Below are 20,354 nucleotides of genomic sequence, written 5' to 3' on the forward strand. Positions count from 1 at the left end.
AAAGGAAAACGGTTCAGTACTTTGGGCATGGTGAAGAAAATAGTGCCAGACTGGTTATCCTATGTAAGATCAGAGATGAGTTTATTAAATCACATGGCTAGGTGCTCCTATAGCAGAAATATAGTTTTATGGCGAAAGTTATAAATGTAGATAGCTAACAACATCCCAGTATCTGTCAGGGCTGCTCCACCGCTGTTTGTTTAGGAAAAAGCTAGACACTCCTCTGGCAAGAACCCTACATCACAAACGCGAAGCCGTACACCACGCTGCCAGAACCGGCTACCTTTCTGTCACTTGTTTACTGTGTGATTGCTTTGACCATGCACAGTGCTCTTCTGCCTTTAGACGTGGTTCTCGTTGTGCAACTACCACATACCTACGTGCAGCATGGAATGTACACACGTTAGAGTTCCAGCAGTAAAAAATAATGTTTTTCGTCATACAAGTTACTGGAGTGGACATCAGTTTATTGGAACTGACTGTGCCGTTATAGATGGTATTGCACCCTGAAAATTAACTCTTGCGGTTGTTAATTTAAAAATGGGTGCTAAAATGCTAAACATACTACTTAATCACCATGTGAAAGGCGGAGAGTGTGGAGGCACATGGTAATAAAGGGTATGTCATGATTTATTTCCAGACACGTGTGATGTAACACCACCAGTGGCACACTGATTATGCTTCCCTATGCTAGTGCCGTTTGAAAGGGCGGAGGTTCACTTAACCTTGGGGACCGAGAGAGTGAGAGCCCCTCTCCTGTGTTGCGTCTATAGAGGTAATAGCACAAGGGAATATACAAAGGGAAGTGGCACGTCCCCCTTGATAAACCGGGTTGCCTTTCTAGAAGGGAATGTGTAACACGGATCGACAGATTGAATGAGGTAGGGAATAATGGTTTCCCCAGAAGCAGTGCTTTGGACAACGAAGCAAGCAAAGCAAAAATGGAAACAACTTCATAGAACAACAGCAGCAAACCATCGTGCATGTCCAGCAGATCTTGTCAACTATTGTTAATATTTGCCCGTTTCATCGAATTCATGTATCAGCCACTGAATCATACTTCTTTCTTGACTTCCTGCAAGTGATCAGCAAGGTGTGCGTACATATGTACTTTTTTTTTTTGTGGGAAAGAATAATTACACAGCTTAACTTTCTGCCCCTTTTGTTTATCTTGTAATCAGCGGGAGACAGGATGTTGGCTCTGATTCAAGCGGGCTGGATCATTGATGCTTGTGCTTTCTTGTATGGCATATTTGGACTGGACGCCAGTGCTACCATAGCTTGCCATTTTATAATCTGGCATTACTTTTGACAGCCAACAAACACTAAGATTCTGCTCGCCAGATCGGTGTTAAAAATCCTCCAAACCTTCGTCGTAGTGTGAATGTATGTAGTGTTATGAAAAGCAGCAGCACACGCTGTTAGGTGCACATACTACAGGGAGTGCAGAATTATTAGGCAAATGAGTATTTTGACCACATCATCCTCTTTATGCATGTTGTCTTACTCCAAGCTGTATAGGCTCGAAAGCCTACTACCAATTAAGCATATTAGGTGATGTGCATCTCTGTAATGAGAAGGGGTGTGGTCTAATGACATCAACACCCTATATCAGGTGTGCATAATTATTAGGCAACTTCCTTTCCTTTGGCAAAATGGGTCAAAAGAAGGACTTGACAGGCTCAGAAAAGTCAAAAATAGTGAGATATCTTGCAGAGGGATGCAGCACTCTTAAAATTGCAAAGCTTCTGAAGCGTGATCATCGAACAATCAAGCGTTTCATTCAAAATAGTCAACAGGGTCGCAAGAAGCGTGTGGAAAAACCAAGGCGCAAAATAACTGCCCATGAACTGAGAAAAGTCAAGCGTGCAGCTGCCACGATGCCACTTGCCACCAGTTTGGCCATATTTCAGAGCTGCAACATCACTGGAGTGCCCAAAAGCACAAGGTGTGCAATACTCAGAGACATGGCCAAGGTAAGAAAGGCTGAAAGACGACCACCACTGAACAAGACACACAAGCTGAAACGTCAAGACTGGGCCAAGAAATATCTCAAGACTGATTTTTCTAAGGTTTTATGGACTGATGAAATGAGAGTGAGTCTTGATGGGCCAGATGGATGGGCCCGTGGCTGGATTGGTAAAGGGCAGAGAGCTCCAGTCCGACTCAGACGCCAGCAAGGTGGAGGTGGAGTACTGGTTTGGGCTGGTATCATCAAAGATGAGCTTGTGGGGCCTTTTCGGGTTGAGGATGGAGTCAAGCTCAACTCCCAGTCCTACTGCCAGTTCCTGGAAGACACCTTCTTCAAGCAGTGGTACAGGAAGAAGTCTGCATCCTTCAAGAAAAACATGATTTTCATGCAGGACAATGCTCCATCACACGCGTCCAAGTACTCCACAGCGTGGCTGGCAAGAAAGGGTATAAAAGAAGGAAATCTAATGACATGGCCTCCTTGTTCACCTGATCTGAACCCCATTGAGAACCTGTGGTCCATCATCAAATGTGAGATTTACAAGGAGGGAAAACAGTACACCTCTCTGAACAGTGTCTGGGAGGCTGTGGTTGCTCCTGCACGCAATGTTGATGGTGAACAGATCAAAACACTGACAGAATCCATGGATGGCAGGCTTTTGAGTGTCCTTGCAAAGAAAGGTGGCTATATTGGTCACTGATTTGTTTTTGTTTTGTTTTTGAATGTCAGAAATGTATATTTGTGAATGTTGAGATGTTATATTGGTTTCACTGGTAATAATAAATAATTGAAATGGGTATATATTTTTTTTTGTTAAGTTGCCTAATAATTATGCACAGTAATAGTCACCTGCACACACAGATATCCCCCTAACATAGCTAAAACTAAAAACAAACTACAAACTACTTCCAAAAATATTCAGCTTTGATATTAATGAGTTTTTTGGGTTCATTGAGAACATGGTTGTTGTTCAATAATAAAATTAATCCTCAAAAATACTACTTGCCTAATAATTCTGCACTCCCTGTAATGTTTAAAAAAAAAAAAAAAAAAAAAGCTGCAAATGGTTTACTCTAGCATTATTGTTCCTAGAGAGATGGTCTATAATATAAATTATTTTCCCGTGTAGTGCGTAAGTTGCGAGCAAGACATAATAATTAACCATATTGACTGGCTACGAGATCCATCGTGTATCAGTACTCTTATCTCGCAACCCATTCAGGCATCTATGGATGTGCTTCTGCGAGGGCCTTATCCGTAGTTATTGACTGCCTTCCCAGGGTGACTGTAGAAAAAGACACGGAAATCTCAAACAAGTAAACACCTTGCCTTTAATTCTCGTTTGTGTGTTCGTTGGAGAAAGCACTGGCCTTGGGAGAACCTGGACCTGCCACAGCCCTGCACTCCAACAAGATAGCAAGTCTACAAAGGAGAATGTAAGGGGTGTGGGCGAGGCCAGCATTGTGGCTGCACTGTGAAGAGTTGGGAAAGGTGGTGTGATGTGGGGTAAGTGTCCCGTGTGCACAGAGCCATAAAATAGCATCGCCGTGCTGTGACTGTGCGTGGGACGATCCCACTGTCAGATGGCCTAATTCATGTTTTTCTTTTGCAGAGATACCTAATGAGTGGGCAGTATAGCACGCTGCCTCAGTAGGCCGTCAGATCGTGGGACAGTGACAAGTGTGCGAAGGGTGACTAGTGGTATCTATACTAACGAAGCTGCGGGGCTGGCTTAGTGTGAAGGAAAAGACCTGTGAAAAACAATGATTGTACGAGAGGCGAAAGCCTTTCTATAATTTTGCAAAAGATGGAGCACCGTGACTTGGGTCTTCAGAAGCAGAGCCACACAAGTCTAATCACTACAAAAGTGTCATATCAGGAAAATGAATAATTTAACTTGAGCCCTGCTTTGTGATGCATTTTTCTCTCGCATGAAGCACCGTCTACTTAAACAGTATCGTTAGAACCGGAGGTGTCTAGGGGGTCGGTGAGAATTGAGCTCTAAAATACAGTAAAGGAAAAGACCAAAGCCCTTCTATCCAGGTAGAAAAAATATCCACGCAATAGAAAAGTCTGAATCATCAATGCCCCAAAACCAGTGAGGAGAAAAATAGGAACATCGGATGCCTTAAAAGGCAAAGCCCTAACATGATTTAAATTAAGGGTTAGCTTTGAGATGATCACACGCTGGGAGGTAAGGGTGGAGTGCACAGAACAGAGGGAAGGTTGGTATTCATTTATCCCCTTTGTCTCTGTTTTTAGGTTGAGTGTAGCAGCGCGCATGCGCTGCTTTTACGACATGTTGCCATGTATCTCGGCTTTTAACAAACGCCCACCTCACCCACATTACTATCACTCGTTCGTGAGCTTGCCCTTCAAAAATCCTTTGACATTGGTAAATGGTTTACGTTTGTCCCTCCTTGGGGAGGTTTTGTTACCGCCTTGGCCATTGCCCCTGTTACATGGCTAAATGCACTTTTGCCAATAAGTTTGACTGAGAGCGAACTTATTTTTCCTTGTGTCTCTCCTTATCGCTGATGCTCATGGCAGCCCTGGCGCTGTGAATCGGTTTGCTTATGTGAAACTGTTTTACTTTTGATTTTCAAGTTATGTGGCAAGAAAAGTTCAGTTAGGAGTTTACAACACTAATAGCTCTAACTCGAGCAAAAGCAAGACCCATTGCATTGCAAATGCTTGTTCTATCTTTGTATTTTTTATTTCTGCCTTTGTACCTTGCTTTCTTGCTCTGGATCAAAGCTTGATGAAAAATAATTCCTAGTCCCCAAAATGAGTTCAAATACTCACTACCTAATCCCACTGGCACAAATTAAGTACAGGGTTAGGATCAAACAGATCTACTTGAAACTGCACCAACAAGTCAGCCAGACATTACTTCACACCTGGACAAAATGCTTCTGTGAATGAACAAAAGCTTTTTTTTTTTTTTTTTTTTTTTTTTTTTTTTTAAGATCTCATCTAAAATAGCATAAGCTGTCTTTTAAAAAAATGTTTACTATCTAACATGGTGCTATAGGCTGCTTGTTGCTTACCATTGGTTGGCTTTATACACACTCTCATCGGCTTACTCCATATTGGTCAGCTTCTGCAGGCTTCATTCCTCTTCGCCTAATTGTTCCTACCCTGTAGCATGAATGCATTACTTGTGTCCTTCAACTCCGCAGTTTTTCAGGCTCCATATTTTTGTTTAAGTTCTCTGAGAGTGCGTGTTTTTCAATTGTCTCCCTTGTGTACTTCACCCCTGACCCTCCATTGTCCCCCTGCTTGCCAACAGCCTCTGCAGACATTACTCCGTTGTCTGTGTGCTTGCCCACAGCCCCCCCCCCACTCTCCATTGTCCATGTGCTCTCCCCATCTCTCTCTACTTGTTGCCTTCTTGCTTCCCTCTGTGTTGCCTCACGCCATGCCTCAGGTTGCAATTAAAAAAAAAAAAAAAAGCTCTATCGCGGCACCAGCCCTTGCAGCGTCATAGCAATTGTTTTTTTCCTCAATTCCTCTCCCGCATTCGTCCTCATCTCCCTCACTCCCTTTGTGTTACTTCCTGTTCTCCCACCCTCCGCTTGCTTTAGGAGATCATTGTTAAAAAAAAAAAAAAAAAAGCTATGACCTGTGCCATGTCATAGCAGTTTTTTTAATTACTTTTAGCCATGCTGTACCACATTGCTACAAACCATTGACAAAGTCAATACCTCTCGTAGGCGAAACCTATTGGCTTTACCAATGCAGCATTGTTATTTATTTATTTATTTTGCATTATCTTAGCGTGAAGCCAAGAAACCATTGCTGGTAGGAGGCAATCACAGTTTCTGACCTTCTGGTGCTCAGGTTTTGGCACATCTCCGTCGAGCTCTTCAATAGTAAGGAGCTTCTCTTACATTGCAAGTTCATTCTAAATCGGTGCAGGAGTAACCGTGTCGAAATGCATTTCTTCTTTACTCCAAAAAGTCATCCAACTACTCTAACCTGACCTCTGGGTGGAGCTCACAAGAGCCTCTGGTCTATGCTAGCGTTGATTACGGCAACATCCTCTACACGGGGTACACGTGATGTGTTGGAAAGATTACAAAACTGGGCAGTCTGAATGTGGTTGAACCTCATAAACACAATTGCACATCCACTGGCTCCTAGAGGACACAGGGAGCAGCCAAGTTCACTGTGCCCTTTAAAGTTAACAAAGTCTAATGGGGGCAAGCTCCCAGATTACATTCACAAACTGCTCCCCTTTATGCATCGCTCTACATTTAGCAATTGTACCCATAATTCACAACTCACTTATGAGGTCCTGAAATATGGAGGCAGATGCTTAAGAATTTGTGTCTCCAGGTTGTGGAATTCCCAGAACTCAGACCTCTGAGACGATTCATTGGGCTGAGTGTCTCAACCTACAAGCAGACCTCCTCAAACAGAAAGGCATTCTGGAATTCTTGGAGTAGGTTGTTGATAGGTCATTTAGACCTTGGAAGAAGTGCCAGCAAATTCCAGTTGCATCTCGAAACTCCCCTGTCTTTAATTGTCTCGTGAAGTCTGTTTTTCAGCTTTTTTAAAACCTTAGAATTTCCCCGCACATAAAAAGAACCATGTTCCAGAACCCGAATGAAGCAGCTGAGTCCGTTAGTAGCAGTTTCTTACTCGCCAGCGGGCATTTCCACAGTGTCAACTGACGCCAAACGAAGAAAAGGCATTTTGAATAGTGTAGGAGAGGGTTGTGTTAAACACCACACTGAACTTCTTTAAGAGCGGAGTATGAGCACGTACCCATTGCAGGCAGTGTTTTTCTGGCACTCAGTAGATAATTATTTTCAGTGCTTTAAATGGACAGGTACTGAGTGCCTGCACTTCTAAGCACAGCACTGCTGGAATACAATTAATGGGAGTACCGGCATTTCTCCGAACTAAACCGGTACTCTGAATAGTGAGTACCTGCATTTCTATTTCTCTATTTAAGGCACTGAACAGGATGGGACCGCCCCACTACGCACAGGCCCTCCCTTACACAGCGTGCGCGCGCTTCTTGACCTTTTATTTTTTAGTCTGTGCAACAGGTGTGTGCCGAGTTGTTCTGTTCTCACGGTCACACCTTTTGATGTGGAAGGCTTGGCAAGCAGCTGCTCCTCTGGTCAGACCTCCTCCTACCAAATGCCCAGTTTGTTGCTCTTACACTTTAACGATCTAAAAGCAGAAGTTGTTAATACGCCGAAGAGCCGAACATTATTTTGTTCCCGAGCATCCATTAATTATATCATTGCAATAGTTGAACAAGTAATCGAACGCAGATCTCTTCCCAGGGTGATTATGTCTCGTGCCATTTCCTTTTGTGGCATCCTTTATTCCACGAAAATAGAAGCTTAATTTGCTACGTTTTTAGGCTGAGGACATGTCAGTGAGGACTCCAATAAACAAATGCCGTTTCTGTAAGTGAGCAATTAAATGGTTGTTAGTTCTGCCAGATGCGTGCGTTCCACTTGATACTTGCATCCACATTATCAGTGAATCGCAGCAAAGATTCTTTCTCACGAAGCAGTCCAAAGATCTGATTTCAGATTGCCATTGATTACACCATGATCTTTTGTATTTCCATTTGGCCCTCCTAGGCTATGGTGGGCTGTTTTAGCTACACACTATCGACTCTTAATCATGACATCAATTTGGAGCCATGTATGCTCTGCGGCACACATAAAGATGGCGCCTTTTTTCACGCAGCACCTATTACAACCAGCATTGCCAAAAGGTCTTTTCTTGGCCGGCTTGTGCGATGGTTACTAGTAGTTTATTTTATTTTTATTTGAGGGGTATGCACAAAATGAAGGGGGAAAAAAGAGGGAAATGCTTACATAAAGAATATTCCATTGCAAAATAATTCACTGATGTAGCAGTTTCAGAAGTGATGTTTGAAATAACGAACCCTTTAGTTGTTCCATCTATATTATTATTTTTAGTAGTAGTTTTGTATTTGTGAAAGAGGCAATAATAAATCCCTAGCTAACCAAGCACTGGCAAAGCCTACAGGTCTAGCCGTGGCAGGACACGATAGTTATTATAATTTTTTTTAAATATCAGGCATATGTCATAAAAATAAAAAGGAAAAAAAGCATACCACCACCTAAACATGGCCACAATATGCTTGCAAAAAAGTACATTTAGTAAACATTTGCGATAATGCAGCTGTACTATTGATGACAATCTTTCTAGCTGTTCCATGTTTTTTTGTGTATATTGTTTTAGAGGGAAAGAATAAATCACAACCTAGCCAAACACTGAAATAGTCAGCAGTTACGATATTACCATGTCATTTAAGCACTTAATAATAGTAACTTTAAAAAGCATATGGAAAATAAATCCTCCTCTGACCGGGTAGGGAAAGTGCACGAAATATAAATACCTGGTTATTTAATGTTAAAATACATTAAAAACACGCGCACACTCTCTCCCCTCAGTGGATGAAATGCGCTGACCTATTGCCAATGACAAATGGGATTGTTCTTTGAAGAGTGACTGTTAAAAAGAATAATGGCATTATATGTACTCGCACACTGTTATCCTTTTACTGGCGTCATTTTTTCACTTCAGTGGTTTACCAGCTGGTCTTAAACTGTTATTCCAGCACCGAAAATCACACTGGAAAAGGACCCTCCATTGTATAGTCGATTCGTGTTTTCACCTACACTGGATTGCAAACTCAGCAACCAATGTTTATATCCGTGTCAAAAAGAAGCAGCAGTTGGCTTACCCATATTAGCCATCGGGGCGATATATTAGTCCTTCAGACATTGCATTTCCTTGGCATCTTTCTGTGCTAAGGTTACTTTTTTGTTGAACACCCTAAGTGTACAGTTTTTGCAAGTAGCTGCACATCCCATTCACTTAGTGTTGCTTTCACGTACCTCCAATTGCGTTGCCTCCACTAAATAATGTGTTTTGTAAAGGATGAATAGAGATGATACCGCGCAGAGCTTTGACGAAAAAAGTTGATGTGTGGAAAATGGCGTCTTGACAAATGTTATGGGGAAGTGTGTGGGCCTGCCAGGAAGCATGGTTCATGATGGTGTCAAAAGTGCAGGAAGGGTTGTGCTGGCAGCAAAGGAAATGGAATTGTAAATTTCTAAATCTAAAGAAAGAAATGCACATAAATGTATAGGTCATATGTGCGGAAATTTGAGTAGTAGTTTTTACAGGTCTGAGAAGTCTTTTTTAAGGTTTTTTACAGAACTGTCTAGTCTCTTCACAGCAGTTTGAGTTTGGTAATAGATTCGAGGCGTTACTTCCTATATTGCCCAGACGCTTGTGTGTGAATGATCCCAGCTCTCCTCTCCTGGCTTCTTTCTTTTTTTTTCTTGCAGTTTTGCATGTAATGGTGATATATCTATTGTCACACACTCAACATTTCACGTAATACGAGGCTATTGATCAATGGCCATGCTGAAAATTAAACGTTGGTGATTTTTTTTAATTGTGAGATGAATGCGTGCTTTTTAGTGATTCCTTCAATGCAGTTACAGACATCGATTTGTGTTTTAACATAGTACTAAAAGCAAAAAATATTCCCGCTTCACAGCACTCCTGTCTGCCAGTGTTACTATTCCCCAACTTGATGTTATAAATGTATTACTCATGGGATGATGGACACCCAGTTGGCCCTGCCAGGACTCAAACATATTTATTCCACACTTAAGGAAAATGTCCACAACAAGTGCTTAACCCCATGTACAATGTTTACCTGCATCAGCTTGAAGACGCAATGTTGTCAGCCTGCCTCTGAAAATTGCTCATATCAGTCCATAAATTAATCTGTTCAGATAGACTAATGTGTCATCTAGAAGAATACACAACACTCATTAATTTTTTTTTATAATAATCAGTTGCTAACTCAATTTAGGAAAGCATCATTAGGTTATGGTTATGTTATGGGGCATAAAACAATGATTTATCATTAAATAGACAAAGTATACCTTTCATCACCCGCACACAGTGTGTAACATTCTTAGAGCCAAAGTTAGTATGATCTACATTTTTTTATGACGGGTATATGTAGATGTTTGTGTTTTTCTGTAACAGAAAGAGTTTATACCTGATTCATGAAAAAAACGTAAAACTGCAGGCGACTACTTGCAGCTCTGCCTGAACATACTTTTATGTTTTATTTTTTCCAGTGCACAAATATTTCCAGAAGTATGCCTGGAAAGCTGCATTTTGTCCAGGTTTTCAGGTGTTAGTGGGGATGCCATTTGACATATCTTGAAGGCTCTCACTTTTCCAACACTGGAAATCTACAATGGGGTCCACTGTGCAGATGCATATTTTTTTCATCATGGGGGAAAAAAAACACTGTGAAGAAAGCTCTTCCCTTACATCCCCACCAACAATAGGGGGGATCCATTGCCCTTCCCATTCTGGAAGAGTAGTTACCTCTGACAGGGACAGACCATTTCCAGGGCGTTCAGTGGTGAGATCAGAGATAGTGAATGCCGACAAACTCGCCCTTTGTGTAACTTAACAAACGTACAAGTCAAACTGCCTTATAACGTCCACTCCCGGTGTTCAGGATGTCTCCTCAATCAAGGCTAAGAAATCAAGAGTAGGAAATCCATTTAGTCTTGTCAATTCCTTGCAGGTGCAAGGATGGTATTTTCAGCTTCAAAGTTATGTTTACCACTGAAAATGCATTTGTGAATAGGGCCTTTTGTATTCTACATTAGTTGAGGGACAGCTGAGACTCCCTCGGAGATGTTTGAATAAGGAAGGCCCTGAAATGGCATGTTGAGAAGCAGGTGTTACATTTTCCTCCTTTGAAGTTAACATTTCTGATTGGCTGAATGGTTTCTCTTTGTGACTGAAAATAATATATACGCTTAAATTTGCCAATTTTCCATGTCTTTATTTGATTCCTGTCCAGAGAAGACATTGGCTTGTCAGTTCAGGTTGGTCTGTCCTACTGCAGCAGGACTAAAGCTGATTTTATTTTTTTATTTATATGGCTGGGTCGAATCTAAGGTGGCATGACAAAAGAATGATAGGTTAGAATGATACTGCAGGCGATTTCTAGTGGTTAGACAAATTGCAAGTATTTCTCTGGACGTCTCTTGTGTGTTTGATGTAACTTGCTAAGTGGCTAAGGACATGCCCAGATGTGGGTCCTTTGCTCTGTGCCACTGGAATCATGCTGCACCTGTCTGCCGAGTCCTTATCAGGGCAAAAAACTGTTTTGGGTTGCATGAGTTTCGGTTCTGAGAGAATGTTGGCTTCACAGTTCTGGCTGGATTGCTGATTTGCATATGACTGGGTCTAATCAGAGATGGCATAGTGGGCCAACCACATTGGTTGGGATGCTATCCTGAGTGATAGCCACTTGTTAGACAAATTGCAAGCATAGGCCCTTCCACTTTTTGTGTGTTTGATGTGTCATCCTAAGTGGCCAAGGGTTAGCCCAGCTGTGGGGCCCTTGTTCACTGTGCCACTGGGGCTAAGTTCCATTCAGAGCAAATCCAGTCTTGGGTTGCTTGTGTTCAGGTTGAGAGAGGACATTGGCTTGGCAGTTTGGGCAGGACTGTTCAACCAAGGCTTATTTACATATGTCTGGGAGTAATCGGAGTTGGAATGGTAGTCAAAGGAATCATGAGTTGGAATGCAACCTTGACCGATTGCCAGAAGTAAAACAAATTGAAAGCATTCCTCCTGTCACCTTTTGTGTTTTTAATTTGCTCCGTATGGAAGAGCATGAATCGTGCAATAGAGCAGTGCAAGGACAGCACTTTTCTAATGGTTTATAAGCTGATCGTAGAAGAGGTATCCCAAACAGTTTGTTTAAATTATTTTCAATGAGAATACATTATTTACAGTTTTAAGTGGTAAGATGTGTCCACTGGTTAACACGTAATGAAGCCCAGTCTTAGTTACTGTGCATTTTATTTGCCAGGGAAATTAAAGCGCATTTAATTTTTTCCCCCTTTTCTGTGCAGTTCTTCCACCAGTTTTGGTTCCACGGCACAGCGAATACAACCCGCAACACAGTCTTCTCGCTCAGTTCCGCAATCTGGAGCAAAATGAGCCACACATGCCTCACAACGCTACGTTCCCGGATTCCTTCCAGCAGTCGAACAGCCACCCGTTTCCACACTCGCCCAACAGCAGCTATCCCAACTCACCTGGCAGTGGAAGCACCTATCCCCACTCCCCCAGCAGCTCCGATCCCGGAAGTCCATTTCAGATTCCAGGTATGTTGGAAGGAGACTTGTGACTTAAAATTTGTTCAGTTGTCTTCCATTATTTTATTCTTTGTATTTCGATATTTTGATAGCTTATAATATGTAATCATATACACATCTCACTTGTAATCCGTGTACAGTATATGTTATTCAAATACTATAATTTTCCTAATTCTTCCATTGGGACCACGAAGCAGTAGAAATTATTCAGTGCGAGCCTAGAGCATGTTGGAAAGTGCCATATTAATCCTTCAAGTCCAGGAAAGCGTATTTGAGATTGCAAACTTGAATATCGACACAATAGCATGCTTAAAGTATTCTTTTTTTAGTAGACCCTGTAGGAAGTTGGCTCTGTATATACTATTTCAAAGTAAGAAATAGTGTGCACAGAGTCCAAGGGTTCCCCTTAGAGGTGAGATAGTGGCAAAAAGAGATAATTCTAATGCTCTATTTTGTGGTAGTGGGGTCGAGCAGTAGTCTTATCAGAGGGTAGTGTTAAGCATTTGTTGTACACACACAGGCAATAAATGAGGAACACACACTCAAAGATTTACTCCAGGCCAATAGGTTTTTATATTGAAAAATACATTTTCTTAGTTTATTTTAAGAAGTACAGGTTCAAGATTTACATCAAACACTTTAAATTCAAGGTACTTCACTTAGATACTTTAGGAACTTTGAATGAACACAATATCATGTACAGTCTTTGTAAAAATGGCAATAAGCTATTTCAAAAGTGGACACTGTGCAAAAATCAACAGTTCCTGGGGGAGGTAAGTAAAGGTTAGTTTTGAAGGTAAGTAAAACACTTACAAGTCTCAAAGGTGGGGCATAGGCAGCCCACCGTTGGTGGTTCAGGGCAACCCCAAAGTTACCACACCAGCAGCTCAGGGCCGGTCAGGTGCAGAGGTCAAAGAGTTGCCCAAAACACATCGGCTTCTATGGAGAACAGGGGTGCCCCGGTTCCAGTCTGCCAGCAGGTAAGTACCCGCGTCCTCGGTGGGCAGACCAGGGGGGTTTTGTAGGGCACGGGGGGGGACACAAGCAGACACAGAAAGTACACCCTCAGCGGCACAGGGGTGGCCGGGTGCAGTGTGCAAACAGGCGTCAGGTTTTAGATTGAAAACAATGGAGGTACCCGGGGGTCACTTCAACGATGCAGGCAGGCACAGGGGGGGCTCCTCAGGGTAGCCACCACCTGGGCTAGGCAGAGGGTTGCTTGGGGGTCGCTCTTGCACTGGAGTTCGGTTCCTTCAGGTCCTAGGGGCTGCAGGTGCAGTGTTGGTTCCAGGCGTCGGGTCCCTTGTTACAGGCTGTCGTGGTCTGGGGGAGCCTCTGGATTCACTCTGCAGGCGTCGCTGTGGGGGCTCAGGAGGGTCATCTCTGGTTACTCACAGGTTCGCAGTCGCCGGGGAGTCCTCCCCGAGGTGTTTTTTTTCTGCAGGTCGAGCGGGGGGCATCGGGTGCAGAGTGGGAAGTCCCACGCTACCGGCGGGAAATGTGAAGTCTTTAAAGTTGCTTCTTTGTTGCAAAGAAGTTTCAGGTTTTTGAACGGGGCCGCTGTTCACAGGAGTTTCTTGAGTGCAGGGCAGTTCTCTGAGGCTTCAGAGGTCGCTGGTCCCTGTTGGATGCGTCGCTGTTGCAGTTTTCTTCGAAGTTAGGAGACAGGCTGGTAGGGCTGGGGCCAAAGCAGTTGTCGTCTCCGTCTTCTCTGCAGGGCTTCAGGTCAGCAGCCCTTCTTCTTGTTAAGGTTGCAGGAATCTAATTGCTAGGTTCAGGGTCGCCCCTAAATACAGAATTTAGGAGTGTGTTTAGGTCTGGGAGGGCAGTTGCCAATGGCTACTGTCCTTGAGGGTGGCTATAACCTCTTTGTGCCTCCTCCCTGTGGGGAGGGGGGCACATCCCTAATCCTATTGGGGGAATCCTCCAAAACCAAGATGGAGGATTTCTAAAGGCAGGGCTCACCTCAGCTCAGGACACCTTAGGGGCTGTCCTGACTGGTGGGTGACTCCTCCTTGTTTTTCTCATTATCTCCCCTGGACTTGACGCCAAAAGTGGGGGCTGTGTCCAGGGGGCGGGCAGCTCCACTAGCTGGAGTGCCCTGGGGCATTGTAACACGAAGCCTGAGCCTTTGAGGCTCACTGCTAGATGTTACAGTTCCTTCAGGGGGGAGGTGTTAAGCACTTCCACCTAGCGCAGGCTTTGTTTCTGGCCTCCGAGAGCACAAAGGCTCTCACCCCAGGGGGTCAGAAACTCATCACTCAGCAGCAGGCTGGCACAGACCAGTCAGTCCTGCACTGAAAGATTGGGTAAAATACAGGGGGCATCTCTAAGATGCCCTCTGTGTGCATTTTTTAATAAATCCAACACTGGCATCAGTGTGGGTTTATTATTCTGAGAAGTTTGATACCAAACTTCCCAGTATTCAGTGTAGCCATTATGGAGCTGTGGAGTTCGTTTTTGACAAACTCCCAGACCATATACTTAATATGGCCACAACTGTACTTACAATGTCTAAGAACAGACTTAGACACTGTAGGGGCATATTGCTCATGCAGCTATTCCCTCACCTGTGGTATAGTGCACCCTGTCTTAGGGCTGTAAGGCCTGCTAGAGGGGTGACTTACCTATGCCACAGGCAGCATTTTATGTGCATGGCATCCTGAGGGGGATGCCATGTCGACTTTGCCCTTTTCTCCCCACCAACACACACAATCTGCAATGGCAGTGTGCGTGTGTTAGGTGAGGGGTCCCTTAGGGTGGCACAACATATGCTGCAGCCCCTTAGGGACCTTCCCTGGTCACAGGGCCCTTGGAACCACTGGTACCTTTTACAAGGGACTTATTTGTGTGCCAAGGGTGTGCCAATTGTGGAAACAATGGTACATTTTAGGTGAAAGAACACTGGTGCTGGGGCCTGGTTAGCAGGGTCCCAGCACACTTCTCAGTCAAATCAGTATCAGGCAAAAAGTGGGGGGTAACTGCAACAGGGAGCCATTTCCTTACAGACCCAATTGAACAAAGGATGAATAAAAAAAAAGTCTGGTTACCAATTTATTTTTCTTCTGACAAATTGTTTCCCCAGGTAGGGTACTTTGAAACCTTGGCAAACGAGGCTTATTTAGAGAAAATCTTTCTCTTGACTTCTGACATTTTTTGTTTGATGTCTGATATTTTTTCTTATTTAATTTTATTGGATTTTCTGTTTTTTGTCCTGTCTTCATGTATTTTTTCTGGGCCTGGTAATACTAATCTCATACTAATGTATAATATTCTATCGCTCTCAGACAACTCTTTCCTTACATTCCAATACTGAGAATGCTTTACTGCATGTTTTCTTTTCATCCCTATCCTCTTTTATCATCTTGCTAACCTCTTGAATCATTTAGGTATTTTTCACCTCATCCTTCCATCTTGCTTCTCTGTTGCACTTCATATTATGATCCAAACTTTCAAATCACTATTGTTAATTTTCTCCTCTTTTCCAGCGGTCTCCCCATCTCTAGTTTAGAAACACATTCTCATCTCATTTACCTTCAGTATAGCATATATATCACTACTTTCCTCTTTAATATCTTCAGGTCTGTTCACACTCTTACCTTGCTCCCTGGTGTGTGTTATACCACCACTGGGGCTAATTACTCGCTTCCATCTTTTCTATCGCAACATATCTTCCAATAATTTCGGTTCTTGTGTGACTGCATCTCTCATCAACATTGAAGCATGCCTCACTTTGCCCACCTTTCGGGTAGCTCCTTTCCTAAACTTTTTTTTTTTTTTATAGGAACACTTTTTATTGCGAATTTACACATTAAAACCACAAGAATTGCTCTTGCCAGATGTAAATCAGTTACACAGTATTCCATTACACTTTTGGCTCCCTTCCTCACCCACATTGCCGCCAACTCAGTGAAATAAGTTGTTGGTCGAACATAAATCTATCCCTCCAATCCATGATACAACCACAATTTCCTCTAGATGTATTCATATTTGTGGGGGCAGGTCCTCGCCACGTAAATAGTTTCTTCCATTTTGCCACATCAGGCCATGCCCCTTGTCCAGGCCGATACCGAAGGGGCCGTGGGGGAGGTCCATTGCCAGGCTATGTCTCTTTTAGCTATTGCTGTCTTATCCCCCTTGAGCCCTCCAACATCATCCAGGATACCCAGAAGTGTAATCCGTGGTTGGGCCTCTGTAGGAATGCCCGCTACAGCAGAGAGAATGGTCAAAATGGTGGTCCAGTAGCTGCTCTCACCAGGCACTTCTACACCACGTGAAAAAAGTCTCCCCTGGGCTCCTGGCTCTGATAGGAAGTTGGCAAGTCACGGATACCAGGTTTCCACAAGCGGAGGAGTGTTAGGTGTGCCTGATGAAGATATTTAAATTGCACAAAGTGGAGCCTAGCAGATATTGCCAATGCTCAGGGTACCATGCAGGCATCCCTCCGGTCTGCTTCGTCCCAGGCTCCAACCCATCCCTCCCATTTTTCCTTCAGGGTTCCCGTAACTCAGGTGAGTGCACCACGAGTGTTCTATAAACCTGGGAAATCTTGCCCCTCCCCAAGTGGCCCATGAGTAATCTGCTTTCTAATGGGCTATGTTCAGGGATGGTGTCCAGATCTTCTCATGAGCAGAGGGGACATGGCAGAGCTGTAGATGTCGAACGATTTGGGAGGCCTGCATATGGAAGTTCACACTTAGACATTGGAAGGCCCACACATGGTCTTGTTCCCAGACATCGCCTAGTTTCGAGATTCCCTTTATTGTTCCATCCTGTAAAACCCTCCAAGGTCGACACCTGGGCCAGCCATCAGCCCTTCCATAGTGGAGTTTCTAATGTGAGTTTGTGGTCCCACCCGGTCCACCTCAGGGCAGCACTCCACGCTCTGTACACCACCTGGGTCGCCTCCGGGAGAGATTTTGGGATGGACACGCCATACAGTATACCCATCACCTTATCCAGGCCCATCAGAGACAGTCCCCTCACCCAATATGTGGGATCGTCCCACCCCCTGCATATTCAGTCATTAATGGGAATGAGTTGAGTCGCCCAGTAACACAGTCGAATGTCTGTCATGGCCAGGCCACTGTCCTACCCCGCCCAAGTGCACTTGCCGAAGGCCACCCTGGAGGTTCTACCACCCCATATGAATTTGAATCCAATGGCCACCATGATGTCAAATTACGGCCACAGGATATGCAGGGGGTAGTTTTGCAAAGCATACAGCAGCCTCAAGAGGATCATCATCTCAGAGTGCTATTCTGCCCATGAGATTAAAGAGGAGATTATCCCACTGTAATATCCTCCTGGGCTCTCTACATCACAGGCAAAAATTCAGGCTCTTTTTCAGGTCCGGTTCCCAAGAAATGTATATCCCAAGATATTGGAAACTGATCCGGCGTATTGGGATTTGGGACTGCCAGGTTTCGTCCCGGTGGTAACCCTTTTAAGGGGACCAGCAGAAATATGTCTCAGTTGCCCAGAAAACCTCCAAAATGTGGAGGAGTCTAGGTCCCGTCTTGGCTGGACAGGACTCGAACAGCAAGATGTCTGCGTAGGACACTATACGTCACAAGGTCACAGTCAAATTCCCACACCTGTGAGTCGCACCAGATCCAGACCGTCAGGGTCTCCATAGCTAGTGCAAAACAAACAAAAGTGGGGAGAGGGGACATCCGTGTCTGGTGCCCCTTCCTATGGAAAACCTGTGAGACAGCACTTCGGTAACAAGTACACAAGCCTTCGGACCGGCATAGAAGACCTTGTCATAGGGGCGAATCTTAGAGTTTCATCTACGAAGAACCATTTAATGCTATGGAACCCCTTCTCAAATTCAATTAGAAGAATAGCTGCTGGGCCACCCAGGGGCCTGTTTTGGGCTGGAGCCATGTGAACCCTGTGGATGCAGTGTCTGGTGCTGTGGCAAGGAATAAAGCTGTATTTGTCTGGATGTATATGGTGGGGGATGACAGTCAATAGGCGGTTGGCCAGGAGCTTCGCAAACCGCTTAACTTCTATGTTAATGAACAAGATGGGCCTGAATGATGCACATGCATGTTGGGGGCGACCAGGTTTAGGCAGAACTACGATCTTAGCTTGGTCCGTGTCAGGGGAGAAGTGGCCCTTGGCAATAGACTGTACGTAGACTTTTAGAAGGGGTGGGAGGATGTCCGGTCATAGCCTGTGGTAAAGCATCACTGGATAACCATAAAACCCCGGTATCATTCTGGAGTCCTAAACTGCTAAAGCGTCTCCTTCCTCCTCCAGTGTGATGTTGCGTCCAGTGCTGTCCTGCCCGAATCAGAAAATGCTAGGCAATGGGAGCTCTGTTACCAGAGGGGTAATTGATTCACAATCCATCCGGGCTCCCATCGCATACCAGCTCTCATAATATTGGGCAAACACCACTACAATACCCTGAGAGTCCTCATCCTACCCTCCGGCCTTGTCCATTATGCAAGGCTATTCTGTCAAGTTCTAGTTGACATAACCCTGAGTCACTCAATTTATCTAGGGTTTTGTGCTCCCTCATCATTGTTGAGATTTCTAGGTCAGTGGTACAGCTTCTGTCAACCCCCCGAATGTAGGAGTAGGCAGTGACCTGCAAAGAGGATTGCAAGCTTCTCACAGGGTCCCCGCCAAGTCCACTGAACACCTGTTCAGGCCAAGAAAAGGCTTCAGTTCGTTGGGCAAGTGTTCTGCAGATTTGTTTTCAATGAGGAACCAAGCGTTGAGGTGCTATGTTGGGCGTTCTCATGTGTGTGCTGTTTCAAAATGGAGCAGGACCAGAGCATGATTTGATTTCCAGCAGGAGAGATTTTGTGATCTCGTGCCTTGAAGGAGATCAACAGCTGGGTGAAACAAATAACCTATGCAGGACAGCGATCCTTATGCAGACAGTGCTTGAGTGTACTCTAGTTTCTCTGAGATACACACCCACCAGGTGTCGCTAAGGCAGAGCCCCAACACCCATTCCTCCCATCTCACACCAATCCATCTGCTCCATAAAGTCATTAAGTGGGCCGCTGGCATGCCAAAGGCAAGCCCGTCTGCGCCTGAACCGCGCCCAGCGCCAGAACCCCTGGCTCCCGGCCCGCCCCCACCGCTGCCACCCACGTCTTCCCTACAACGCTGCCACCCTCCGCCCCCTCAACACCGGCTGCTCTCCCACCTGCCTTCAAGCCTCCCCGCAGACCACCCCCGGACCCTTCTCAGAACTGCACCTTCATCAGTCTCCATGCCAACGACACACCCACCAAGGCAGGATGCAACTATCTTAGATGTATCCTCCTCAACACCCGCTCCATCCACAAGCACGCAGTAGAGCTATGGAATGTACTTGACTCAGCCTCCCCAGACATCGCCTTCCTGACGGAGACCTGGATGAACCCCTCCTCAGTGCCTGACATTGTCATAGCCATCACGGACAGCTACAAGATCACCCGCCGGGACCGCTACAGCAAACCAGGAGGAGGCATCGCCATCATCCACAAGAACACCCTCAGGATCACAACCAACACGAAGATACCTTAAGCACCGCCGAACACCTGCACTTCCAAATCCACACTGACCCAAACACCACGCTCCGAGGGACCCTCGTCTACAGGCCCCCCCCCGGCCCACGACAGCAGTTCAGCGACACAGTTACCGACATCATCATCAGCACGCACGCTCTCACATCCACTGACTACATACTCCTCGGGGATTTGAACTTCCACCTCGAGAACACAAACGACAACAACACCGCCACCCTGCTCGACAACCTCTCCAACCTCGGCCTCAAAACAGCTGGTCACAAGACCAACCCACTCCGCAGGACACACACTTTACACTATTTTCTCCGCTAGCAATCACGCCTCTTTCAGCCACACCCCCAAACTCCACTGGACAGACCACAGCTGCATCCACTTATCCTTCAAGAAACCCACAACACACCACCACCTACAACGGATCCCCCACCACAGTTCGTCACCGAAAACAAACTTATCGCAACCCTCTCCCAGAACCCATCCATCGACACCACTAACACTGATGCAGCTGCCCACAACTTCAGGCAATGGGTCAACACCTGTGGCAAAACTCTTGCCCCAATCAAGAACCCCTCCAACAGACGCACCAACAGAAAGGCCTTCTTGTTTACCGACTACCTCCATGAATCTAAGCAA

General features: G+C 44.9%; 1 protein-coding gene across 1 annotated transcript in view; it reads left to right on the top strand.

Moving 5' to 3' along the window:
* Positions 1-20,354, top strand: part of SMAD1 (SMAD family member 1) — a 182,320-nt gene that overhangs the window by 88,513 nt on the left and 73,453 nt on the right. The window contains exon 3 of the mRNA XM_069242608.1: positions 11,944-12,198. Within this exon, the coding sequence (XP_069098709.1) occupies positions 11,944-12,198 (255 nt within the window). The remainder of the gene's footprint in view (positions 1-11,943; positions 12,199-20,354) is intronic.

Source organism: Pleurodeles waltl, chromosome 1_2 (genome assembly GCF_031143425.1).
Source record: "Pleurodeles waltl isolate 20211129_DDA chromosome 1_2, aPleWal1.hap1.20221129, whole genome shotgun sequence".
NCBI classification, from domain to species: Eukaryota; Metazoa; Chordata; class Amphibia; order Caudata; family Salamandridae; genus Pleurodeles; species Pleurodeles waltl.